Source organism: Malaclemys terrapin, chromosome 9 (genome assembly GCF_027887155.1).
Source record: "Malaclemys terrapin pileata isolate rMalTer1 chromosome 9, rMalTer1.hap1, whole genome shotgun sequence".
In the NCBI taxonomy this organism is placed as follows: domain Eukaryota; kingdom Metazoa; phylum Chordata; order Testudines; family Emydidae; genus Malaclemys; species Malaclemys terrapin.
This window is the reverse complement of record NC_071513.1, coordinates 98408954-98435388: the sequence shown is the minus strand read 5'-3', so window position 1 is coordinate 98435388 and position 26435 is coordinate 98408954. Positions and strand designations below refer to the sequence as shown.

At 63.5% G+C, this 26435-nt stretch overlaps 1 protein-coding gene across 3 annotated transcripts; it reads right to left on the bottom strand.

Annotated features, from left to right (window-relative positions):
- Positions 1–517: 517 nt before the first annotated feature.
- On the bottom strand, positions 518–25826 carry CHRD (chordin). Of its 3 annotated transcripts, none has more exons than XM_054038799.1 (23): positions 25423–25826; positions 24329–24432; positions 22151–22277; positions 20606–20752; positions 20206–20323; positions 17920–18016; positions 17515–17656; positions 17148–17288; positions 16822–16904; positions 16585–16732; positions 16191–16297; positions 15231–15347; positions 9256–9412; positions 8802–9034; positions 8169–8282; positions 5396–5596; positions 4301–4394; positions 3943–3999; positions 3728–3831; positions 3468–3570; positions 2204–2358; positions 1792–1885; positions 518–1401 (listed from the first exon to the last, which is right to left on the bottom strand). In XM_054038799.1, exons 1-23 carry the CDS (start codon positions 25556–25558, stop codon positions 1337–1339), a joined length of 2844 nt encoding a protein of 947 aa, XP_053894774.1. In that variant the 5' UTR covers positions 25559–25826; the 3' UTR covers positions 518–1336. The 3 variants fall into 3 exon arrangements, with proteins under 3 accessions (XP_053894774.1, XP_053894775.1, XP_053894777.1); XM_054038800.1 differs by having other exon boundaries at positions 22151–22274; XM_054038802.1 differs by lacking the exon at positions 25423–25826 and adding an exon at positions 24956–25021.
- Positions 25827–26435: the final 609 nt, after the last annotated feature.

Sequence of the window (26435 nt, the reverse complement as noted above, 5' to 3'; positions counted from 1 at the left end):
CAGGGACCCCTGCCAACCCCCATAAACCAGGCAGGGAGGAGCAGCCCAGCCACCCCCCTGCCTGTGCTCGGAGCCTGTCTGCATCTCTGCCCCACTCATCCCTCCATGCCCAGTCGCCCCAGCCCTGCCTCCTGCCCCTGTCCCACCACTTGGCCTTCTCTCCCCCCACCCGGCTCTCCCAGTGTTTCAGGAGTACCCAGGACCCTCTCCCTTATTTACCTTCCCAGCCTGAGGGCAGGGGAATGGGCGCCCAGGCTGGGTGGGCTGTGGAGGAGAAGGGGGGGGACAGCAGAGATCTGGGGCAGTGGAGAGCATTGGATGGAGGGGGGCTGTCACAAGCAGAGGTGGTGCGAATCCCACGTGAGGGCAGGGGGGCTGCCCTTGCCACGGAGGTGCTCGCTCCATGCACGCAGGCACCTGTCCACGCGCGTGCGGCCGATCCCAGCCATGCTCTGACTCCACGCGCCGCTGGTGCCTCCCAGCAGGGGGCAACAATGAGAGGCAGAGCCGTAGTGGGGCAGTTTCATTTGTTTTTAATAAATACACAATCTCCCCAACTTCATTTGTCTGCACAGGGCAGGGAGGGCCCGGGGCCCGCCCTGAGCGAGGCGGGGAGGGGCCCGCCCTGAGCAGACTAATTATTGAAGATTAATTGGTCTGCTCAAGGCGGACAGGCCCTCCTAGAACCATAAATTACACGAGAAACCCAGACAAAGAACAAGCCGAGAGGAGAGGGCGGAGGGGCAGGGAGATTTTACACTATGTACAAGCCAGGCCTGGGCCGTGCCCGGGGAGCCCAGCTGGGATGCGACTCACAGCCACAGGCACTGATGGAGATGCTCACCTGGGCCCCATCCCCGCAGCGGCCATGTGCCTCCCCGGAGGGAGAGTGGGTATGTGGGCAGGGGGAGGACAGCACCCCTGCCCCAAGATCCTCAGCCTCCCATCCCCTGTCCCATACTATCATGGAGCCAGGCTACTGCCATGTGCAGTGCAGTCTCTACCCAGTGTCATTCCCTGAGCCCCGACCAGCTGGTGGGGGTCCAGGTTGCAGCAGAGCCAGCCAGCCCCCTCGGGGCAGAGGCAGGGGGCCTGGGGCTCTCCCCAGAGCAGCGGCTCAGGCCTGGGTGGAAGCAGAAGGCAGAATCTGTCATGTTAAACAAACCAAAGAAACAAAAACTAGTCTAGGGCTGGCATGGGGATTGGCCTGGGCCACACGCCCCAGCTTCCCCGCAGCCAGCAGGGAGTATCGCCCTGGGCCGGGGCAGCACAGATCTTGGTCACGCTGCTGGGCTGCCGCTCCAGACCGGCTCCTCCTCCTCCCACTGGTGTCCGGCTAGTGGCTCCAGGCCTCTGGGGCGTCAGCTCTGAGCTTCTCCTGGGCTTCTTCTGGGGCAACGTCTGGGGCCGGGGGACAGAGGCAGAACCACAGAGCAGGGTTAGAGTCAGTGAGCAGGGGGCTTGGCCAGTCCCAGGCCTGCCAATGGCAAGCATCCGGGCTGGGTCCCAGCGTGACCCTAATCTCGGCCCATGGCTGGGCTGAAGGTGCCAAGCCTGGACTCGTGGGCAGACTTGGCGATCCCTCAGCAGTGGTGGAACCTGTTCCTGGGCAGGGAGGCGCCTTTGATACCCTGGGACGTGGCGACTCGGGGCCCACCCTCCCGGATTGGGGCCCACCGACCTGGGGCCAAGGGGGGGGGATCAGGCACCCAGGAGCCATTGGAGAACACTGGTCCCCCAGCTGTGCACATGTGGGGCAGGGGGACAGAGACAGGCCGGCCTGACACTCACCCCGGCACCGGGCGCAGCAGCGGGTCTCCTTCTTGGCATGACTGGAGCAGGAAGCGGGGGAACATTCCTGGCGCTGGCAGTGGGTCTCCCCGGACTGCAGGGGAGGAGAAGGGAGTTAGACAGGGGCCCGGCTGGGGAGGGGCCTGCCAAGTGGCAGGGAAAGAAGCTTTCCCCGGTGGGGGTGTGGCCAGGAGGCCTGGCGAGATTGGAGAGCAGGGGAGGAGGGCACAGGGGGCCTGGCTGTAGCTAGTTCAGTGCCCAGAAAGCCTTTTATCTGGACTCTGATGACAGAGCTCCCTGCCCCCTTCACAGCATGGGGCCTCCGATTCCCCCAGGGGCTCAGAGAGGCAGTTCCTGGGCTTGTGTCCATGCAGCGAACCTGAGCGGGGGGGCCCCGGCCCCACGCACTCACCACACACCAGCAGGTGATGCACTTCATCTCCCCGAAGGGGGGCACCGTTGGGTGCCAGCTCTCGTTGTTCATGTACCACTGGCGCCCAAACCGGCAGGCCCGGGGCCCGTCTGCCTGCATCATGTCCGACAGCTCAGGGGGGCTCTTCTCTGGAGCTGTGGGGAGCAGAGACACAGGCACCCCGCTGCCTTAGTGCGGCAGAGCGGGTGTCCGCCGTACCCCCACCCCCCCAAGGCAGCATGTCCTGCACACAGGGTGGAGCAGGAGACAGAGCTTCCCCAACTTGGCAGAATGTGTCCACAGCATCCGGCAAGGCGGGTGGGGAGCAGGGACCCGATCAGACCAGGGGCCCATCTAACCCGGCCTCCTGCCTTGAAGAAGGGGTAAGACTTCCCCCTAGTGGTCAAGCATGGAATAACCACCCCGAAGGGGAAGTTTCTTCCCAGCTGCCTGTGGTTAGCGGCTGACTCCCCAGGTGTGTGGGGCTGGGAGGAGAAGGAAGCTGTCAGCCCACACGGATGGGGAGGGTGCAGGAAACAGGAGGGCAGGGACCACAGATCCTCCAAGTGGACTCGGGGAGGGATAGCTCAGTGGTTTAAGCATTGGCCTGCTAAACCCAGGGTTGTGAGTTCAATCCTTGAGGGGGCCACTTAGGGATCTGGGGCAAAAATAATCTGTGAGGGACAGTACTTGGTCCTGCTGTGAAGACAGGGGACTGGACTCGACTCAATGAACTTTCAAGGTTCCTTCCAGTTGTACAGTCTATGACCGGCCCTAGGGGCAGAGGATGCCAAGGCGGAGATGGGGCCAGCCAAGCAGGATGGGAGCGAGAAGGGAGGCCTGCCCACCCTGCCCTAGAACCCTTCTGCGGAACCCTGGGGCAGTGGGGGTCAAATCCAGCCCAAGCTGATGGCGCCGGCTGAAAATTAGATGGATGCTGCCAGCCTAGCCCCTAGGTGCTTGCACTGATCACTGCCCCACAGCCAATGGGTCATGGGGAGCGAGCACCCTCCCACCCCCCTCTGGAGTGGGGCTGAGGCCCATTGCTCCTGTAGGGGTGCCAGGGACTCTGGGTCTGGGCAGTGATCTAAGCCAGCTGGAAGAGGGGGGGGCCTGTGCAGCACCCAGCATGATGGGGCCCCTAATCTCATCCAGGGCACGGGATGTGTGTGCATCCACGATGGGCCTGGCACAGAGGGGCCCTGACTGCAGCTGGGCACTCTAGGCAGACAATGGCCACACGTGGCCCGGCCGGAGGACGCACCTGGACACTGCTTGCAGCAGTCGGACGGGCTGACTCGGACGGGGTTGCTGCAGGTCAGGCGCGGGCACTGCACCTTCTCACAGTGCACTTCACCCGTCGCTCCCTGAATGGAGAGAGGATGGGGAGGGCTGAGAGCGCATGGTACCAGGGAGCCAGAATCCCAGGGGGAGGAGCCACAAACCAGCTCTCAAGGGGCCGGGAGGGAACCCAAGGGGAAAGGGGGTTGCTGGGCCTCCCCACTGACAAGGGCTCCGCGGTACCTTGCAGGTGCAGATGGCGCATTTGATCAGGCCAAAGGGGGGGACCACAGGGTGCCAGCGGGTGCCGGCTCCTCGCCATGTCTTGTCGCCGTCGAAGTAGCAGCCTGGGGTAGCAGATGGGGAAAGCGTTAGAGATCCAGGGGCAGAGGGGCTCAGAGAGAGGCCTGCCGGTCGGTTCAGGGCTCGCTGCCCCCCTCCCGCTGGCCAGGACTCACCCTCACTGCTGTCCCGGGCCTTCTCCGCTCTCAGCTCTTCCTGGCTTGCCTTCCTCTCTGTCCAAACAAGAAGAGTCTGTGAGGGACGGACACACGGACGCTGGCTGGGCCGGGCACTCTGCCAGCCCCTTTCTGGGGCTACACAGATGCCTCCCCAAGAGCTGCTCCCTCCTCGCCTCCCCCTTCAGCCCAATACACTGCCCAATACAGGCTGCCCCTTCTGGGACCCCCTGAACATCTCAGGAGGATGGGTGGTCATCTCCCAGGGTCCTGTGTCACACAGTGTAGCCCCCTTCCCACCCCCCCAAACCCCAAGGCCCTCCCCTCCATCATCAACCCCAGCCCCGGTGCCCAGTACCTTCACAGACCGGGCAGCACCGGTCCTCTAGGTGAACCTGCTGGGTGCAGTTCAGGGGCTGGCAGAGGATCGGGTCGCAGATCACCGTGCGCTTCTGTGGGAGGGGAGGGGCAGGAGAGAAGAGGCAATGGGGGGGGGGGGGAGAAAATCACACACGTCATTAGACACCACTCAGCAGAGGGCATCTGGTGCCTTTGTATCCCCAGGGAACTTGGGAGGGGATCAGCAGCAGGGAGAAGCCAGGGGTTGGTGGTCACCCCTAAGCCCAAGGGAGGGGCCACAGCCCTGGGGTTGAATCCGTGCGACGAACACCAGACAGAGCCCACCGGGAACCAGGCTAGAACCCTGGCCTTACCGCACTAAAGCCACAGGCTTCTGCCGCTGGAGCCGAGGGAGCTCTCCCTCAAGGCGGCAGCAGCAGGTGATCAATTATCCTCTCTAGAAGCAGGCCCTCAGTGGCAACAACGGCACATGCAGGTGCAAAGCCAGTTACACACTCAACCCAGAAGGGTCCCCCGAGGCCTGAAGCAGCAGCCCTTCCCCGGGAGCCTACTCTGCCCACGAGCAGCCCATCTGGGGCTGCTGGGAAAGGAATGCCAGGCTCCACATGGGATTTGTCTCCCTGGCCCACAGCCCTTGAGCAGGGGCAGTCCCGGACCAGAGAGCTTGAGGTCCCTGCTCCCCCCCCCCCCATCCCTGGGGACCTATTTCCACAGCTGGATGGAGAAAGGTGCCAGCTGGGGGGAGGGGAGGAGTGCCTGGGTGGTGGAGGGTGACAAGAGGAGCTGGCAGACAGAAGGACCCGGCTCAGCTGGTGGAAGCCTGGCACTCCAGGGCAGCTGCCAGCATTAGGGTGGGGATGGTGGGGTGGGTGTGTGTGTGTGGGGGGGGGGGGGGCACGGAGGCCGTTTTCCTCCTATCAGTTCACCTGACTGGGAGGCCGGCCCCTCGCTCTCACCCTGGGGGCGGCTGCAGTGACCCAGGGAAGGCAGGAGCTAAATGCAGACCAATGCCATGCCCAGCCCCACAGACTCGGTCAGAGGCCACGGCAGGGGCCAGGGTGCGGCAGGAGCCTCGGGGACGCCTTGCACCCACCTGGCAGCTGCAGAGGGAGCACTTCCTGTCGTAGGCAGGGGCCCAGCGAGAGCCGTGTGCTCGGTGCTGCCCCTCAAAGAAGCAGGAGTTGGGGTCCTTCTTCAGCTGCTCGGGGTCCTTGGGCTTGGGCTCTTCTAGGAGCTCGTCCTCTTCAGGGGCCAGCCGGACGCCCCCCGACTCGCACTGGTTGGGAATGTGCACCTGGCAGGGAAAGGGCACCAGCGGGTTAGGGGCAGGGCTGCAGGAGGTGGGGGGGCGATCAGCAAGGGCCAGGCTGGGTCAGACCAATGGTCCATCTAGCCCAGTGTCCGGTCTTCTGCCAGACGCCGGTGCCAGGTGCTGCACAGGGAATGAACGGAACAGGCAATCGAGTGATCCAGCCCCTGTCGCCTACTCCCAGCTTCTCGCAGTCAGAGGCTAGGGACACCTAGAGCAGGGGGTTGCATCTCTGCCCATCCTGGCTAATGGCCATTGATGAACTGTCCTCCATGAACTTATCTAGTTGGGGTTTTCTTAACCCTGTTATAGTTTTGGCCTTCACAACATCCCCTGGCAAGGAGTTCCACAGGCTGACTGTGCGTTGTGGGAAGAAATACTTCCTTTGGTTCGATTTAAACCTGTGCCTGTTAATTTCATGGGGTGACCCCTGGTTCTTGTGTTATGTGAAGGAGTAAACAACACTTCCCTAGTCACTGTCTCCACACCAGTCGTGATTTTATAGACCTCAGTCATATCCCCCCAGTCGTCTTTTTCAAGCCAATCAGTCCCCGGCTTTTTAATCTCTCCTCACACGGAAGCTGTTCCAAACCCCTTATCATTTTGGTTGCCCGTCTGTGCATCTTTTCCCACGCTAACATCTCTTTGCTGAGATGGAGCGCCCAGAGCGGCACGCAGGATTCCAGGGGTGGGCGCACCAGGGGTTTAGATAGTGGCATTGTGATATTTTCTATCTCCCCCTTTTCTAATGGTTCCGAACGGTCTTTAACCTACGTCACGGTGGCACTGCTGAGCCAGGCCGGCAAGGGCATGGGCTCGCTCCGACACTGCCGGTGCTAGGATTAGCTCACCCTGCCGCCTTCCACCCCGAGCTGCTGCCAGTCACGGTTACCCTCACCCACGCGCTGCCCCCGCCGGATAGCGCAGGGGCTGCCAGCCAATCCCGCCTGCAGCCCACAGTGCTGCCCCCTGCAGGATACTCCTGCCTAGGGCTGCAGCTGGGCAGTGCAGTTTGCACCCGCCCCGTCTCCCCATGGCCAGGGAAGCCCCCTGCTTCCCCTCCCTGCTGTCGGGAGACGAGGACTGAGGAGAATGGAGGAATTAGTGCAAGTTTTCCTTAAAGAATAAACTTCCTGTCCAGCTCTAGCCATGGCACCTACATGGTGCCAGCCAGAGCGGCTGGGAGCAGTGCCAGGCGATGCCAGGCAGCAGCTGCTCCGGTTCCTGCACGGCCAAGCCCACTCGTCGGGGAAGCCAGTCTCCCGGGGTCTCCAGGGCAGCCAAGCCACAAACACATGCTGCAGTTGATGAATAGCGAGGAGGCAGCTGGAGGCGTCTCAGCCAAACATCGCTTCTGGGAAAGCCGCCGGGGCTCCGGGCCCAGGCAGGGAGTGGATGCTGCTCTGTCTGCAAATATCCCCTCCCGCCGGTTTTTCCAGACGGGGCGCCAGCAGAGTTAGCACCCGGGAATACCTGGGGCAGGGGCAGGGCTGGTGCCACCGCCAGCCCGACACAGCAGATTCCAAACCTGGATGAGGGGGGTCAGCTGGAGGAGCAGAGGGTGGGGAGAGACTGAGCCAGGCTGCTCCTTCCATTCCAGCTGGCCTTTGCCCCACCCCTGCAGGAGAAGGCAGAGGGCAGGTGGGGAGGGCAGGAAGGGCATTAACTCTCCGCTTTCTGGCTTGGCCCACCCCCCCTCTGCCCCACCCCTGCAGGAGAAGGCAGAGGGCAGGTGGGGAGGGCAGGAAGGGCATTAACTCTCCGCTTTCTGGCTTGGCCCACCCCCCCTCTGCCCCACCCCTGCAGGAGAAGGCAGAGGGCAGGTGGGGAGGGCAGGAAGGGCATTAACTCTCCACTTTCTGGCTTGGCCCACCCCCCCTCTGGGAGCATTTACAAGGAGAGGGCACCCTGAACCCCTGTCGGGAGTGAGACCTGTGCTCTGGTTGGCCTAATCTTTGCAGGGGGGAACACATCCCGAGTTTCCAAACGTCAGCCGGGCCGGCTCGGAGAGGGACGAGCTAATGTGTCTCCATCTCCTCCGGTCTGGCTCAGGCTGTGAGACAGAGTTTGGGCTCGTCCCAGTCCCTAAGACGCAGCAGTGCCCAGCACGGTCCCTGCACAGGTGGGTACCATCGGCGGTGGCTGCTCAGCAGAGGCCCAGGCCTGGGCTGGCAGGGGGCTGCGGGTCCCCAGAGAACTCTGCATGCAGTGCTGGGCGGCCCATTGCCCCAAAGCGGCAGAGAAAGGGCAGGGAGGTGGTACTGTGTGACTGAGGAGTCTGCAGCTACATGGGAGGACACTGGGACCCAGGCGCTCCTTGTTTCTGTCCAAGGGATGCTGAGTTGTTTCTCAGCCCGGAGCCGGGGGGCTACTGCCGGGATCCCCTCTCCTGGGTGGGTGGAGCAGGCCCAGCGTCCCCAGCCCACTACCGAAGGGTCACGGGTCCTGGCAGGCTGTGTCAGCCTTTGGCAGGGCCTGGCGCCTGGCTGGGGTTGGGACTCCCGCAGCTGCTGCCCAGGGAGCGGAAAGCCGGAGGGGGTGAGTCAGTGGCACCTACCCTCCCCCGCATCTCCCCGCGGGGGTTGACTTTGGTGCTGACTTGCAGGAAGGCCGTGCCCTGGGCCAGGTGGCGCAGCAGCTCCGCGTCCAGGTCCTTCACCACGCCCTGGGCCTAGGCACAGAGGAGAGGGGCGTTAGCAGGGCCCGGCTGTTTCCCTGCCCCAGAGAACCACCGAGGTTATAGGTGGCACTGTGCTCTGGGGTGGCCCTGCTCCGAGAGCCCGGTACCCCCAGGACTGGGCCGGGGCACCCAGGGGAGGGGTTGACCCCTCGGTGGTTCTCACCCAGCTCAGGCTGAATGGCTCCCCCCGCATCCCTGTGCTGAGCCGGGGCTGCCCAGGACAGGAGCCAATGTGCCGGTTGAGGGGCCCAGAGCTCCAGTGACCCCAGCTTCCTCCCCCTCCCCCCATTGCTAGAGGCAGCCGGGCTGAGGAGCTCGACACACAGATCTCTGCAGAGCTGCCTGGGTTTCGCAGGGGCCCAAACTCCTGAGACGCCTCATCTCTGCCTGGAACACCCCTCCCCCAGGCACCCTTCCCCCCCAGCCCCTCCTCCAAGGGCCCATCACTCCCCCCAATCACCCCCTCCAGCCACAGCCCCCCAGCCCCTTGCCCCCGCGCAGGCCCATCACCTCGGTGCCGTAGAAGCCCTTGAGGAGCCGGGCGTGCTCGTGGCCGCGCTCGCCCAGCTCGGCGACGCCGTGCAGGTGGGCACTGATGGCGACGTCGTCCGACTTGCCGAGCCCGCCCACCACGATCTCGTAGTGCAGGTGGCAGTGCTCGTCCAGGGAGACCCAGGCGTGTCCCGCCGAGCCGGTCCGCACAGGGGGAGACACCAGCTGGCCAGCCAGGGGGATGGGCAGCTCTGGGCACAGGGGGCACAGGTCAGACACGTGCTTCCAGCTAGGCCAGCGAAAGGCGTCGCCCACCCGCTCTGCAGTCCCTGGGGCCGGCCCCCGGGGTCCCTGACCTACAGGGAACGCCCATGTACTGCCCGCTACAGAGACCCACCCACCTCGTGCCCTCCAGCCCCATGGGGCTGGCAGCCGTGGGAGAGGAAACAGGGCACCACCCGGCAGCAGGTACCTGTATATCGTGCCAGGAGGCCACTGTACAGCAGGGAGCTGATCTGTCCCCGCACTTCCCCCTCCTCAAAGTCCTTGGTGGCCACGTTGAGGAAGAGCTCGCTCTGCAGTAACATGTGGGTGTCCCGGGCATTCATGTGCTGCCAGGTCCCGCTGGCCTGGCCGGGGTGGGGGGGAGAGAGAGGTTAACACACCTGCTGGGGGGAGGGGGCATTATCACTTACTTTCAGAAGCACCCACATAATGCCGCCGCCCCTGGGTGGGACATCGGCAGCGGGGATCGAACCTGGCACCTCTGGATCTTAATGCAGGAGCCACTCTCCTGCTTGAGCCAAAAGAGTCACTGCTTAGCTAAGGTGCAGCAACTGCTATGTAGTCCAGCCACCACTAGAGGGGGACAGAGCACCACACTAAGTGGGCGTGGCCTACCCTGCCATATAACCCTGACAAAATGCACCTCCCATCCTCCTCCAGGGGCTGTGCCACTATGGGAAACAGACTACTACTGCTACCAGGTAACGGAGTTACTCTTTTAGCTCAAGTGATTGAGGTCTGTACTGTGGTGCTGAAGGTCTCAGGTTCAAACCCTCCGCTGATGCAGGGGTGTTACCCCTCTGCCCATACATACTGAAACAGCATGGACCTTGCCCCAGAGATCTTATGGGGGGGCTGGAGAAAGGGGTCAGACATGTAACGTGCTGCCACAGCCAGATGACACGATCTTCTCATAACAGTACAGAGGGAGTGAGATGGGGCTGGTTAAACAGAGATTTTCCCTGAAATCTCTTCCAATCCAATCACTGCTTTCCCAGCATGACATCTGCCCCTTCCGCTGATCAAGCTGCTGGGATGTGGAGGCAGATTTAATGCCCGGGTGCAGAGTCTGCCCGCTCTGCATTTGCCATGCAGAATGGCTCCACAATCACTACTGATCTCCCAGGGAAGGTGCCCAGACACTGCAGTGAGGTGAGCTCAGGACACAACCTGAATGGCCTGCCCCACCTGGCATCCTGTGCTCAGCTCTGCGCCCCCCATCTCCCAGCAGAGAGCAGGGTTCAGAGACAGGCAACAGCGGCCTGGCTGGGAATTCCCATCTGGAGAGGGGCTGAGAAGTCTGGGGCTGTTTAGAGAAGAGCCGTGCTAAAGGGCTACAAACGGAGGGCAGAGGAAGACGGTAAACCCTCTCCTCATCCGCTCTTCCCTGCTCACACACCCAGAGCCCTCGTGACTTCACGGAGAGCTGGCAGAGGACGAGAGGGGGCCCAGACTCCTGGGGCGGCACTAGATTGGTGTGGCTAGGAGAGCTGTCACTGGGATGGACCGGGGGAGCCACGTGGCTAGCCAGGGAACAGAGCCCCACCTGAGAACAAACCTCCGGGATCTGCCTCTCACCAGCAGCCTAGCTTAGCACCAGCTATCCCCTTGGATCAGGGCCTCCTGGCCCAGAGAGCTTCCAGTGGGTAAGCTGGAGAAGAAAGGATCCAGCCCCCAACCCTGGGACATCAGACAGAAGCTTGCCACGAGGCACTGGCTGCTCCCCTCCCCCAAATGGCCAGTGTGGTTTGGGGGTGACTGACACAGGGGTTTGGCGGTACAGAGCATATGTGGGAGAGGATCTCTCAGCTGGACACAGCTGTTCCAGGCCCTGTTACCAGGCAAACGGAAGGAAATGGAGAGAGAAGCAGCCCAGGCGGGCTGTGGGAGATCCAGAGAATGAGGCCCGGGCCCACATCCAGGGGCCCTCAGCCAGTGCACCAGGATCTGGTCCGTTAGACTGGACAAAAGCCAGAGGAGATGGTGTGACGAACTGGGCCTGTTCTCACTGTGGTCTGTGAATGCTGACAGGGGAGTGTGCTGGGATAGTCTGCATTGTAGGATGGGATCTGCCCGAGGGCGCATACCTGAGTGTGTAACATGAGAACCCAGGAAGGGGTTGAAGGCCAGGTGACTCCTTAGCCCGGGAAACTGAACAAAGGCGGTGGGAGGGGTCGCTGAAAGGAGAGTGTGGGAAGCAGGCTGGAGAGATGGCTGGGGGGCAGAGATGGCTCTGACCTCCCAAGGGGGGCTGGGACCCCAAGATGGACCAAACTGAGGGGGTCCCTGTTGTCTGTGCCTGCAAGACCTGTCTTGGACTGTATTCCTGTCATCCAAATAAACCTTCTGCTTTACTGGCTGGCTGAGAGTCATGGTGAATCGCAGGAAGCCGGGGGTGCAGGGCCCCGAGTCCCCCAATACTCCGTGACAACTGGTGGCAGCGGTGGGATCTACTGCACCCCGTGGACGGCGCTTCCTGCAGTAAGTGACTGGGGAGCAGTAAAACGAAGGGGGATTGACGGGGACCAGGCGCGCTGAAGAGTGAGAGAGAGACGGTTATTACCCCTGGGAGTGTGTGACCAGCGAGAAGGACTTTTGCAGTAACAGGGTCCCCCGGGGGGATCGCAGCGAGTGGTCCCAGGGGCGGAGGAGTCTGCAGCTCGACCCTGGCAGAGAGGCGGTGACCTCGAGAAGGGCTGGCACACTAGGGGTCCCCCTGGGAACTGTGGGGAGCTGTGAGCACACAGGCCGGTGAGTGGCCAGCAGGAAGATGTATGCCAAGCGGCTTAAGAGCGACCTGGTGGAGCTGTGCAAGCAGAGGCGGCTGCGCATTGGGAGGCTCACCAAAGAACAGCTCATTGCCCAGCTAGAGGCGGAAGATCGCGCGAATGAACTGATCCCTGTGTCTCAGGGAAGCAGCCTGGCAAATGCAGCGCAGGCACCAGTGTCTGTCCCAGCTGGGAGTGGTCAGCCGGCTGCTGAGGGCTTCCCGAGACCCCTCCTTCCTATGCCTAGGGGAAGGGTGGGGAGGAGCCCAGCAAATACCGAAGGCGCCGTGACCCCCCCGGCCAGCAGGGGGTCCCCCCGGCGAAGCCCGCCGGCCAGCAGAGGATCCTCCCGGCGACGTTCGGCATCCGGGGAGCGGAATTGGCTGGAATGGGAGAAAGAGCTAAAACTGAGAGAGCTGGAGGATCGTGAACAACAGAGACAGCATGAAGAGAGACAGCGTCAGCGTGAACGGGAGGAGAAAGAGAGACAGCATCAGCGTGAACGGGAGGAGAAAGAGAGACAGCATCAGCGTGAAGAGAGACAGAGACAGCATGAATGGGAGGAGAATGAGAGACAGAGACAGGAGAATGAGAGACAGCGTCAGCATGAACTGGAACTGGCGAGATTGAAGGGCAGCGAACCCCCGGCTGCGGTGAGTGAGGGGGGACCCAGGATTGCACGGAGCTTTGATAAGTGCATCATGGCCCCATACAAGGAGGGGGAGGACATGGATGACTTCCTGGAGGCCTTTGAGACGGCCTGCGAGCTGCACCGGGTTGATCCCGCGGACAGACTCCGGGTCCTTACCCCCTTACTGGACCCCAAAGCCGTGGCATTGTACCGCCAACTGGAAGAGGCAGAGAAAGGGGACTACGAACTATTCAAAAAGGCCCTGCTACGAGAGTTTGGGCTGACTCCTGAGATGTACCGGGAAAGGTTCCGGAGTCAGGATAAAACCCCTGAGATCTCATATCTACAACTAGCCGCCCGCATGGAAGGATACGCCAGCAAGTGGGCTGATGGGGCCCAGACGAAGGAGGACCTGGTCAAACTGCTGGTACTGGAGCAACTGTATGAGCGGTGCCCATCTGACCTGAGGCTGTGGTTGGTGGACAGAAAGCCAGAGAACCCGCGACAGGCAGGCCGGCTGGCCGATGAGTTCGTAAAGAGCCGGTCAGGAGATAAAAGGGAGGAGTCCCAAAGGAGCAATCCCACCACAACGCAGAGAGAGAGTCACCATGGGACCTCCCCGTGGGAAAATACAGAAAAACCCCATCAGAGGGGAACATCCGGCATCAGGACCATCCGACCCACTCAAGGGGACCCATGGGACATGGGCTGCTACCACTGTGGCCAAAAGGGCCACATACGGGCCCAGTGCCCCAGGCTCAGGGACAGACTGAGCAGGCCGAACCCACAGAGGGTTGACTGGGTAGAGACCCAGCCCGACGAGAGGCAGCATTCCCAGGGAAGGGGGGCTGGCAGGGTACCACCTGCTAAGGAGGGAGGAGAGCCCCAGGCTAGCTTCTCTGGGGGGGCCAGATGCTCCGGATTCAAAGTTCTCCGTTTACAGGGTTGGCGCGGGGCTGTCCCTGCGGAGCGAGTGCCTTGTTCCCCTGGAGGTGGATGGGAAGGAAGTTTATGGTTACTGGGACACGGGCGCAGAGGGGACACTGGCCCGGCCCGAGGTGGTGGCCCCAGATCGGGTGGTGCCCAACACCTTCCTGACCCTGACCGGGGTGGGCGGGACCCCATTCAAGGTTCCCGTAGCGAGGGTACACCTGAAATGGGGGGCCAAGGAGGGCCCCAAGGACGTGGGAGTGCACCACCATTTGCCCACCGAGGTGTTGATGGGGGGGGACCTAGAGGACTGGCCCAGCAGCCCCCAGACCGCCTTAGTTGTGACCTGCGGTCAGAGCCGGCGAGGGGCACTGCGCCCTGGCCTTGGGGGGGGTGCCTTGCCTGAGGCGCGGGACCCTAACCTGGTGGGGAGGGAACGCCCAGGGACGCGGCTCAGGGAGGCTGCAGCTTCGGACCCAGCGGGCGAGAAAGAGCAGGTGGCCATCCCTGTCCCAGCTGCTGAGTTCCAGGCCGAGTTACAGAGAGATCCCTCCTTGCGGAAGATAAGGGACCTGGCCGACCTCAATGCGGTACAGACCATGGGACGAGGTGGCCGGAAAAGATTCCTGTGGGAGAAGGGGTTCCTGTACCGAGAATGGGCTCCCCCAGGGAAAATGGAGTCAGGGGGGATCAGGAGGCAGCTGGTGGTACCCCAGAAGTATCGCCGCCAGCTGCTGTGCCGGGCCCATGACATTCCCCTCTCAGGGCACCAGGGAACCTGGCGTACCCAGCAGAGGCTGCTACGGAGCTTTTACTGGCCTGGGGTCTTTGTTACTGTCCGACAGTACTGCGGATCCTGTGACCCCTGTCAGAGGGGGAGGAAGGCCCGGGACAAGGGGAAAACAGCTTTAGGACCCTTGCCCAGCATAGAGGAGCCTTTTCGGAGGGTGGCCAAGGTTAAAAGGGCGGCTCTGAACCAAGAGAGCCCAAAGCACAGACCTCCAGACTGGAGCGCTGGGAGAAGACCACAGCCCAGTTGGAGCCCCAGAGGTATGGGGGTGGGAAAAGGGCGCAGGCCGCATAAACCTTCCCACATTCGAACTGCGAGTGCCATCAAGCACCCCCAACCTAAGGGGGAGCGTGAAACTGGAGGGGCCTGGTGTAATTCTCACCAAGGAATGGGAGGGATGCGGGGGCATCCATGGGAACGGGGGTAGGTTCAAACTTCCCCGGGTCACTGGCTAAAGTGACCCTGCTCAGTTCGGTCTCGAAGGGGGGAGAGATGTGACGAACTGGGCCTGTTCTCACTGTGGTCTGTGAATGCTGACAGGGGAGTGTGCTGGGATAGTCTGCATTGTAGGATGGGATCTGCCCGAGGGCGCATACCTGAGTGTGTAACATGAGAACCCAGGAAGGGGTTGAAGGCCAGGTGACTCCTTAGCTCGGGAAACTGAACAAAGGCGGTGGGAGGGGTCGCTGAAAGGAGAGTGTGGGAAGCAGGCTGGAGAGATGGCTGGGGGGCAGAGATGGCTCTGACCTCCCAAGGGGGGCTGGGACCCCAAGATGGACCAAACTGAGGGGGTCCCTGTTGTCTGTGCCTGCAAGACCTGTCTTGGACTGTATTCCTGTCATCCAAATAAACCTTCTGCTTTACTGGCTGGCTGAGAGTCATGGTGAATCGCAGGAAGCCGGGGGTGCAGGGCCCCGAGTCCCCCAATACTCCGTGACAGATGGCCCCACACTGCCCCCCAACCATTCTCCAGGGGAGGGGTCTAGCCATGGCCCCCTGGATTGTTAACCACCCCCAGCCTCTACCCCTGACGGGGCGCTCACCAGCCCCTCCCTGTAGCTGGGCGTCATGTCGAACAGGACGTTGCGTTTGTTCTTCCTCCGCGGCTTGGTCTCCAGGGTGACGCTGATGACCTCACTCGCCGTCCCTGCTACCTGGACCTGCGGGGAGGCGCAGGGGGCAGCGCCCCAGAGAGGGTCTGTCCGGTTCATAGCGTTAGCAAAGCTCCCCGGGAAAAAAACAACCAAGCGGCACCCATGGGTGTGGGGAGGGGGCGTGGCGGTCCGCCCACCCAGCCCCCCCGACAGTGACCACCACTCAGCACTGTCCATTCACAGCACTGCGGACGTTACCTGCATTAACCCACTAGCCCCATTCCACAGGCGGGAAACCAAAATTCAGGACAGGGAAGGGAAGAGTCCTGATGTCCAGGTTCCCAGCCTCAACCACTAGACCCCACTCCCTTCCCAGGGCTGGAAACAGAACCCAGGAGGCCTGACTCCCTGTCCCAGCAGCAGGTCTGCCTGGGGTTCCCAGCCTGCAGGGGGCGGTATCACAGCTCCCAGCGGGACATGGACAGGTGCCGGGGGGGGGAAGGAGGGGGTGGTCGCTGACTTTTCCTTTTCCCTGGGAGTGCTCAACCCCCACCCCCCCCGGACTTGCCTTTGCACCGCCTCTTCCCACTCCCACTCCACCCCCTCCCTGAGGTTCCTGTCCACCCACCGCTCTCCGCCCTCCCCCAAGCCCCTCCCTGAGCCCCCAAACAGCCGTTGGGCAGCAGCCATATCGCCCCGATGAGCAGGGGGTGGGGAACAGCTGTAGCCAGTGGGTGCTGAGCACCCACTATTTTTTCCCCCGTGGAGTTAGCACCTATGCCCTCCCTGCTAACTGGGAGTGGGTCCCGGGGTGGAAATGGTTGAGGACCAAGGTGCTCATGTAGGTTTCGCCAAACACACACGAGTGGGCCCCCAACCCCACGTTGCCCCTGCGCGGACCCTCCCTACCTGGTACTCCAGCGTCCCGTTCTCATGGAGCGCCAGCTTGGCAGACCCCACAGCCCCCGTCTTGGTTGGCATCAGGGCGTCTCCTCCGCACAGCACGCTCTGGAGGGCTGTAATCAATAGGGGCCACAGGGCTCTCAGGCACGGCATCCAGACACCACAACACCATGTGCTAACCGGCACCAAGGGAACCAGGGCCGCTGGGCCACCCCTCCCTTCCAGGGGCCTCCTGCGGGGTGGAAGGCTCCATCCTTTCCTAGGAGGCTCCCCCTCTGACACTCCCATTCCAGCCCCCCAAACAGGGGCCGACCCTGCGGTCTGTTTCTTCAGCTCCTATCCTACTATTCCCAGGCCCTGGGGCACAGCGCGGCCTCGACGTCCTCTCCCCGCCACTCACTGTCACAGCTCTTCCTGGCAGTGATGTAGCCGGCGATCTGGCGCCGGCGCCTGCCCTCCGTCTCCGCCGTGATCTTCAGCTGCCCCTGCGCAAGCCACAGCATCTCGCGGCTCGACAGGTCGCTCAGCACCTCCGCGAAGTCTGGGTCCTGTGGAGACAGGAGGAGGAGAAAGCGCCATGGCTTGGCCTCCAGGGGACAGCAGGGAAGGGGGAATGGGTGGCAAGGGGACTGCTTACCTGCAGGGTGATGTTGGCCCTGACCTCACGCAGCACCCGGTTCTGGTGCAGGATCCGGACCCTAAGTGAAACCCAAGGGAATTCTGCAAAGGCAAAGAGCATTAGACAGTCTGCCCCCAACGATCCCCTCCACCCTATATTCACCAAACATCTCCACAAGTCTCCCCCTCCCTCCTCCAGTGACACTACACAGCCCCTGACTGCCCTCACCCCACCCAGACCCTTCCATCCCCAACCCCCCTGCCCAAGTACGCTCCGCCTGGTGCCCACCAAAGGGGCGAGAGCCCCATGGCTGCTCCAGGCCTCGCCCCGCTGTCCCCACTCACCTTTGTCTGCCGGCTCCAGCAGCCCCTTGGCCATGAGGATGAAGTGCAGGTTGTTCTCGGTGTCACTCAGGGTCAGCATGGCGATGCCCCCCGTACCCATGTGGGTTGGGTCCACGGAGGTCAGGATGGCGCTGAAGGTCTCTGGGATTGAAAGGGCAGAAGGTTGAGAGGGTCAGCCCTGGGGAGGGGGGGGGGCGCAGTGAGACCGAGCGTCCTGGATGGGCCGGCTGGAAGCTCGGGGCATTGGCTGCTGCTGAGACCCCAGCCAAGGGTACTGCGGCCAGTGGGGCCCCCATGAAGTGAGGCCCCAGACACCAGGGCTCTCAGAGCAGCCCCAGGGCTGGGAGGGGGGAGAGGGGGAAGTTACCTGCGAAGAGGGCCCGGTGCTTGATGATTGGGCCTTGGATCTCGCCGGCTGGCTGAGACTTGGTGACCAAGGAGATGCGGAGCTGCTCCGCCCTCAGCAGCCGGATGGAGGGTTTGTGCAGGTTCCGCCACATGCCGCAGATCTGTGGGGAGGGGCAGCTGGTAAGTGGGTGGGGGGGAGGTAGAGAGGGCAGGGCAGCCCCTGCCAGAGCCAACGGGAGAAGGGTTCAGGGGAGCGTGGTCCCACAGGAGGGACATTGCTGGCAATGGGGCTGGCCCAAAGGAGGCAGCACAGAGGAGGGAAGCAGCCCCAGAGGCCTGGGGGTAAGGGTAGCGTGGGGGGGCTGCCTCCTGCCTGGCCCAGCCCCAGGCTGGTGTCTCGGCTGACCACGGGGGTGCCACTCACCATGCCGTCCTGCAGAGAGACGCTCTTCTGCACGGGGTGCTCAAACAGGATGTTGCCGTCGGGGTCGGTGAAGCGGACGCGGCTCGGCCGGCCCAGCCTGCGTGGGGATTGGGGGGGAACCGGAGCAGCTGAGTGAGCTGGGGGGCCAGGCAGAGGGGGTGGGGGGAGGACCCACTGGCTCTGCCTGGCCCCAGAAAGGCCTGGCTGTGACTCCCAGAGTGGAGGCTTCACCCCAACGTGCCCAGGGGAGCGTCTCCTTTCCAGGGCCTTGTCTGGTTGATCCCCGCCCCATGGAAGGTCACCCAGCTTTGTGGGACTCCCTGACAGCCCCCATGGGGGCCAAAGGGGGGGGGTGCAGCTTCTCTCCAGTCTGGTCACCATAGAAACACATTCATTGATTAAACCAGAGAGTGGACAGACGGGGCAGATAACCATCCCTACCCCACCCGCCCTGGGCTCCAGGCTCCTCACTGGCTAGCCATGCGCTGTGCTTCAGGGGCTGCCTGGGCCAAGGCCTCTGCAGGGAGGGGATGGCCCTTCTCTCGGGCTCTGGGCCCTCGGCACAGACACCGAGGTGCTGGGTGGAGAGGAGAACTAAAGTTGGGAGGAGACACTCGGGGCTAGCCGGCTCCCACAGGGACAGAGGGCGAAGATGAAGGGCTTAGTGGGATCGTTCAGGGCAAGACCAGGGGTGCCCGTAGGAGGGCTGGGGAGAAAGCGAACAGTGAGGCTGGGGCTCAGGGCAGCTCGCTGGCAGGGAGGGGCTCCGGGCACGGGAGTCTCCCCGGGGAGCTGAGAATCGGGGCGAAGCCGAACGTGCCCTCAGTGCAAAGCCGGCAGAGAAGAATCAGGCCCCAGGCCTGGGCTAGGGGCCGTGCAGGGGCATCTCTGTCCTGCAGCCGCATACAACGAGAGCGTATGTCCTCGTGGACGGAGGAGCGGGCAGACTGCGAGGGTGGGGGGGGCTGGAATCAGCTGAACTAGGTTTGTAACCGGGCAGGCTTCTTGTCACGTATCACTGTGCTGCTCCCGAGAGTCCCGAGTCCTGGGGCACCCAGGGCACTTCCTCCCTCCCCCCTGCCCCTCAGGCTGCTATGGCGCTTGCTTGAGCACCCCCTATTGGCTCCAGGGTGAGGAGCAGGATGGAGACTGGAGCTTATTACAATCCACTGGGTTATCTATCCTACAGGGGCCCCGATCCTGAAAGTGCACCTGCACACCTTGCATTGGCACGGAGCCTGCTGACGGCCGAGGGGCACCCCGCAGGCAGATCCCAGAGCTCAGGGCAGTGCCCCACCGACTCCAGTGGGGTCTGTGCCAGCCAAGGGCTTCTCCAGCATGGAAGCAGTTGCAGGATGGGGGCCTTGGATTGTAAACAACTTGGAGCAGAGGCCGGATCCGCTCCCAGGTCTGCCGAGTGCCAAGCGCTCCAACGTGGCTAGAAATAATTCGCGTTTGGCCTTCTTTGGCTCCACGGACTTGGTTTCAAATTAGTCACCACTTCACTATGCAAAGCCCTGGAAAAAGAGGGGGGGCTGCAGCATCAGAGAAGCTGAGCTCAGCTCCCTCCTCACGCGGATCCAATGGGGCCATCAGCGATCCTGAAGGTGGGGAGGGATTGATTGCAGGTCCCCGAGTCAGGCCTGGAGCGGAGGGGTCCCGCCGAAGGCGGCGTGGAGAAGCGGCTGGGCCCGCCACCATGTGTGTTTGGACCCTGTTGGTTGGATCCTTTCCCATTTCCCTGAATTTGTTTTTAATAAAAACCTTGAGGAAAGGAATGTTCCTGCCTGTGACGGATTCTCTGGAGTCCCAGCTGTTTTGTAATGATATTAGAGAAATACCAGCTGCCTATCAGAGGGAGCTCTGAAGGCCGAATAGACAGGAAGCCAGCGAATGGTTAAACCCCAGAGACCGGCTTTGCAATAACCCTTTCTCGTCTGATAAACAAGAGCCACTTGCTACCTGCTCAGGCAGTGGGCAGCCAGCCCAGGTATTGGGCAGCTGGGGCACTGACTCCATCTTGGTCACGACTGCGGGGTGAGAGTGGGATGCGAGTGCAGTTGTCTCCCCCCACAGGTGCCCACCGCCCGCCCGGGACAGGCATGCAGAAACAGCGTGGGTGTGCTACAAAGCTACAACCCGCCGGTATGGACGCTGGAGGGCTGGAAACAAACTAGCCCCCCTCCTCCCTCCCATCTACGATCCATTCGGACTGCAGACGAGGAGGCTCTGGCCTCTGGCTGGGAATTTTCTTGGGGCTGTCCCAGCGCCTGGGGTGGGACTGACCTTTCGTAGTTGATGGAGAAGAGCAGGTAGGAACGCACGAGGGTGAACCTGGCTTTAGCCACGGCGCTGGACAGTGACAGCCAGGGCTCTGCGCCACTGGTCAGCAAGGCCACAAAGTCTGGGGGAGGAAAGTGAAAGGAGATCTCAGTTATTCCTTCAGCTCAGGGCCCCGGGACGCTGCGTTCTGCATGCGGGAGGGGAGGAGAATGCAAACCACCCCCTGGATCCCCATTCTCCACTGACATCAGGGGTGGGTGGGTGGGGATTGTGGCTGATAGTCTCTGGGGTTTACTCTTCCAAACTTCGCAAATACTGAATCAAGCCTGCAACACGTCCCCAGCCCTCCTGCCCCATCCCGGGCCTGTCTCCCCCCAGCCACCAAGGTCAGGCAGAAAACTACCTGTGCGGCTGTCGTCCCGGGCAAGGTCCTCCGAACTCAGGTAGGAACGGTCATTGTAGCTCTTATGCAAGTCGTCCTCCTTATCCTGGAAATACTCGAAGCTGTCAAAGATGGGCTCTGGCCTCTTCTCTGGGATGCTGGGAGAGGCTGAAAGGAGAACCATTCTTTGCATCTTCAGTGCAAGCAGAGCATGCGGTATAATCCCCATCTCTCAGAGGGGAAAACCGAGGCCCGGAAAAAGGAAGGGACTTGGTCCAAAGTCACTCAGCAAGCCTGTAGCAGAACCAGGAACGGAGCTCCGCTCCCCGGACTGCCCGTCCCTTCTGCTCTAAGCACTAGCGCACATGGAACATGGCTGTGTACGGGTGCCCAGGACCCTGCCCTGGTGGGTGCTTTATGACAATTGCAGTGCAGGGGTTTCATAAGAGCTGAAATGGAACCTCAGCGCAAGAGACCTGCTCCCACAGCAACGCAGTAAATCCCCTCCACGGACAGAGCAGTCTGGGCCCCACAGGAAGCACCTTAACACTTTGAGGCTCTAGGGTCACCTGCCTCTCCCACCGGAGCTACTGGGGAGGAGCCCTCCTCGGACAGCGGTGTTACCGCTTGCAGCTCCTGCGGCGGCCCCCGACCCCCAGAGGGGCACCGATGTCTCAGAGGCCAGCTCGGATTCCATTCGGCACACGGCACGCCCACAGCCAGAACACCGGGAGTAGGGGAGAGAGCACGGTCCCACACATGGCCAGAACCGGGGTCTGTGCCTGCTACCCGGTCCCCAGAGAAAGGGGCAGTGAGCCCCCTAGTGGACAATTATGGAATCACCTTCCCACAGGGGAATTGTCCTCCTAACGAGTGGAAGTCTCTTGCCTGGAGGCAGGAGAGTCTATGGCTCTTGTAGAGTGTGTAGTTCCAGCCAGGTTTTAGCCCTAGACCCCTCCCCGCAAAGACCAGCCCCTCAGATACTACCGTGATGGCCAGTCACATAACACGCCAGGGTAGAAAAGCGAACAGAACAGAATCATAGCAGCATTTTCTAGGATTACTGCTAACACGAGCACCCCTCCCGCCTCCCCTTCTCGGTCTGGGCATTTTCGGTTTTGATTGCAAGCGCCCCGGGGCAGGGACGCTGCCTTTGATTGGCCCGTAAAGCCCCTTATGACAATCCATTCATTCATGGACAGCGCCAACGTCACACGCCAGCAGTTTCGAAAGAGGCGGCGGTAGAAGTAGCTTCAAGCACAGTCCTCCCCCCACCCCCCCCGCGAGTCACCCGTGCCCTCCCCCAGCCGTTCCCTCCCCGAAGCCTTTACCACTACGTGTTTCTCTCTTCCTCACTGCTGCCAAACAAATGGGACATTGACTGCACAGGGGGCCCGGGGCACCCACTCCACACAACGTCTGTCAAACACACACGGCAAACACTCTGAGCAAACCCCGCTTTCGGGCCCAGCCACGTGCGGCGAGCGAGACCCGTCACCCAGGAGCCACGCAATGCGCTGTGCCGCGCAGACAGTCCCGGGAGCAAAGCAGGGCCTCGCCTCTTACCCTTTGGGCAGGTCTTGCAGCAGTGTCCCGGCAGCAGGACAGACTCACTGCAGGGCAGGGCGGGACAGTCGTGCTTAATATTCTTACAGCTGACTTTGCCTGTTGGTTTCCCTCGGCGATTCCTCTGCTGGGAGGGAAGACAGAAATAGTCTTCAGCGTGCCCTCGTGTGGCCTGCTTGGTGAGAGACCCAGCTCCCAGCCCCACAGCAGAGCCTCTGCAGAGCCCCAGAGAGAACCACCTGCACCGCGAGCCAGGGGAAAGCGGAGGCCCGAGACCCAATAATCTTTGCCACGTCGAACTGCTCTGATCTGTGCGATGCGCCCGAGGTCACCCCTGTGGAGAGACCCGCAGTCCCCAAGCCCCAGCTTAGCACCCCTGCCTGCAAAACCCTTCTCCCCAGCTCAGCCCCCCACAAACAGGCCAGTGCCCCCCTCACAGGCACCCCTCTTTTTCAAAGACCTCGCTTGGCTGCCTCCTGCTGCTCCCCTCCGGGCTCACCCTGCATGCAGTCCCCCGGCACTTAGCTCTAGGGCAGCCAAGAGGCTGTTTGTGATGCTCAGCGGCAAACCCCACGCCCGCCAGCCTCGGGTTCTAGCTCTCTCCCTCCGCGGCTGTGCACAGCTGCTGTGTGGCTGGGCCAGGAGGGCTGGGCTCTGGGACCAAGGGCCAAGGCCCCCTTCGCAGCCCCCTCTCCCCACTGCAGCCAGAGGAGCAGGGACCAGGCAGGTGTGTGTTGGACACTGCCATGCAGGCGGTTTGCTCTATGCCTCCCATTACCCAGGCAGGGGGGTCGTCAGGAAAAGCATTTAAAGGCCAGTTCCCCGAGTAGCCCCCCCCTTCCCAAATACCCAGTGCCAGGAGAAACAGGGGAGCTGCTGAAGGGCTGCCGCAGATGTGCCCTGCTCCTCAGAAAGGGAGGGAGGGGGTAGGAGAAAGGAGGGGGGAGGGCCACAGCCCCCCTCCAAACAATTTCCTTGCCTACAGCTCTGTCCTGCCCCCCACCCAGGAGCTTGACAAGGTACTTCCCCCTCCCCCAGGGCTCTGTACTGCCTGCACCCTCCCTCACTGCCCCCCCCCTCCCCCAGGGCTCTGTACTGCCTGCACCCTCCCTCACTGCCCCCCCCCCTCCCCCAGGGCTCTGTACTGCCTGCACCCTCCCTCACTGCCCCCCCCTCCCCCAGGGCTCTGTACTGCCTGCACCCTCCCTCACTGCCCCCCCCTCCCCCAGGGCTCTGTACTGCCTGCACCCTCCCTCACTGCCCCCCCCTCCCCCAGGGCTCTGTACTGCCTGCACCCTCCCTCACTGCCCCCCCCCTCCCCCAGGGCTCTGTACTGCCTGCACCCTCCCTCACTGCCCCCCCCCTCCCCCAGGGCTCTGTACTGCCTGCACCCTCCCTCACTGCCCCCCCTCCCCCAGGGCTCTGTACTGCCTGCACCCTCCCTCACTGCCCCCCCTCCCCCAGGGCTCTGTACTGCCTGCACCCTCCCTCACTGCCCCCCCCCCAGGGCTCTGTACTGCCTGCACCCTCCCTCACTGCCCCCCCCTCCCCCAGGGCTCTGTACTGCCTGCACCCTCCCTCACTGCCCCCCTCCCCCAGGGCTCTGTACTGCCTGCACCCTCCCTCACTGCCCCCCCCTCCCCCAGGGCTCTGTACTGCCTGCACCCTCCCTCACTGCCCCCCCTCCCCCAGGGCTCTGTACTGGCCCGAGTACTGCACTCCCCTGGGGTGGGAGGGGAGGGAAGGTACGGGCCCCGCTGCCCAGGGCTGTGGAGCACAGCAGCCGAGCTGGCAGAGGCTGGGCTCAGAGGTGAGTGGGGGGCCCCAGGTTCTGCGGGGGGGGGGTGGATGGTCTGGAGCAGGGGCAGGCAGCCTGCGGCACGCGAGCTGATTTTCAGTGGCGCTCACACTGCCCGGGTCCTGGCCACTGGCCCGGGGGGCCTCTGCATTTTAAATTAATTTTAAATGAAGCTTCTTAAACATTTTAAAATCCTTATTTACTTTACAGACAATAGTTTAGTTCTATATTATAGACTTATAGAAAGAGACCTTCTAAAACGTTACAATGTATGACTGGCACGCGACACCTTAAATCAGAGGGAATACATGAAGACTTGGCACAGCACTGCTGAAAGGTTCCCGACCCCTGTTCTGGAGGCAGGGGGGTTCCCCGCTTACCGGTTCGCAGTAGCAGACCACACAGTGCATCACCCCAAAGGGCTCGCCCAGGTCTGGGTGCCAAGTGTCCTCCAGGGCATAGAACCTTCCTCCGAACGAGCAGCCTGCGGAGGGAAGCAACATCCTGAGAGAGTGGCCGGCAACCCAGGGCCCAGCCATGCCACTCTGCCATCCTGCTGCACCCAGCCTGTGCCCCTCTGCTGTCCCCCTGCAGCCAGGCCCCCCAGCCATGCCCCCCCCCGCCAAACCCCTGCAGCCAGGCCCCCCAGCCCTGCCCCCCCGCCATCACCCCCACCGTGCCCCCTAAACCAACCGCCTGCAGCCAGCCCCCCCCAGTCATGCCCCCTAAGCCATGCCCCCCATGCCAACCCCCTGCATCCAGGGCCCCCCACCCAGCTGGTGCTACCCCATGCCAACCCCCTACAGCCAGGGCCCCCCACCTCGCCTGTGCCACCCCTGCCATCCCCCTGCAGCCAGGCCCCCCAGCTGTACCCCCATGCCAGCCTCCTACAGCCACCCCCCCCAGCCTATGCCAACCCTGTAGCCAGGGCACACCCCCTACACACAGCCTGTACCACCCCTGCCATCCCGCTGCTCCCAGGGCACCTCACACCCCCTTGCCTATACCATGCTTGTCTGCCTGCTGCAGCTGGCACCGGGCAGGTCTCGATCGCCCCTTTCACCCTGGTGCCCCCGCCCTGCTGCGGCTGGCATGGGGCAGGGCTGGCTGGGCCAGCGGGCAGGGCTGAGGCGGTGAGATCCTGCGCTGGTGAGACGTTGCCCGGCCCGGCCCCTCCCCGCCGCTGTCACCCGTCCAAGCGGAGCGCACGGGGGGTGTAAATCCATCAATGCGAACCAGATGGAGGCTGGAGCGGGTAGCCGTGCCAGGGAGGGCAGGAGTCGCTCCGCCGGCTCCGCTCGCCCCACACTGGCCCCCCAGCCCGGAGCTGGGGAACGTCCCAGCGCAGAGCCCCGAAACCGCTGCGCCCCCCGGTGCCAGCCGGGCTTCCCCACCCCGCCCGGGGCTCTCCTGCGCCGCCCCGGGGCTCCCCACCCCGAGCGGGGTCCCGCCTGCGGGCGCCCCGGGCTCCTACCTGCCGCCCCCTTGGAGGGGAGCGGGTCCTTCTCGGGCTGGATGGGCAGCAGGGGCTTGGGGCGGGAGGCGCCGCCCGGCGCGGGGCAGAGGGCGAGGGGCAGCAGCCCGGCCAGCAGCAGCGGCACAGCGGCCATGGCCAGAGGGGCGCGCGAGGCTGGGGGACCCCGGCGTCCGGCTGCGCGAGGAGTCAGGGCTCCCAGTGCCCAGGCCCCGGCCCCCGGCAGGTTTTATAGGCTCCGGCCCGGGCCGCGCGGAGCCGAGGCATCCTGAGCAAACAAAGGCTCCGCTAATGAGGCGCACGCAGCGGCCGGGCCGGGGGACTGGAGCCCCCAGCGGGGGTCCGGCTCGCGGCGAGCGCCCGGGGGCCGCAGCGGAACGGGCAGCAGACGCGGGGCCGCGGGGGGCTTGTGGATTGGGGCCGCGGTGCGCGCAGCCCGCCCGGCCGAGCCGCCCAATGGCAGGCGGCCCCCGACGGGGGGAGCGGGACGGGGCAGCCCGGCCCCCCCGCCCCCGTTCCCCGTCCCGCACACCCCGCGCCGGGGACCTGTCGCTGCCTCAAACTAGCAGCCCCTGGAGAAGAGATGTGGGGGACCCCCGCGCCACGCACAGCCCGTATCCCCCTGCAGCCCCCGCCCCGCCCGGACCCTCTGCGCCCCCCGCCTGGCCCGTGTCCCCCTGAACCCCCCGCCCGGACCCTCTGCGCCCCCCGCCTGGCCCGTGTCCCCCTGAACCTCCCGCCCCCCGCCTGGCCCGTGTCCCCCTGAACCCCCCACCCGGACCCTCTGCGCCCCCCGCCTGGCCCGTGTCCCCCTGAACCCCCCACCCGGACCCTCTGCGCCCCCCGCCTGGCCCGTGTCCCCCTGAACCCCCCGCCCGGATCCTCTGCGCCCCCCGCCTGGCCCGTGTCCCCCTGAACCCCCCACCCGGACCCTCTGCGCCCCCCGCCTGGCCCGTGTCCCCCTGAACCCCCCGCCCGGATCCTCTGCGCCCCCCGCCTGGCCCGTGTCCCCC

Bases quoted from the DNA above. Each gene is read 5' to 3' on its own strand.
- CHRD (XM_054038799.1), bottom strand. From the start codon at position 25,558: ATGGCCGCTGTGCCGCTGCTGCTGGCCGGGCTGCTGCCCCTCGCCCTC. The intron at 16,733-16,821 runs GTAAGCAGTCCC...CTGTCTCCACAG, and splicing joins GGGCCAACATCACCCTGCAG to GACCCAGACTTCGCGGAGGT. The intron at 2,359-3,467 runs GTGCGTCCTCCG...TGCTCCCCACAG, and splicing joins CTGCTGCAAGCAGTGTCCAG to CTCCAGAGAAGAGCCCCCCT.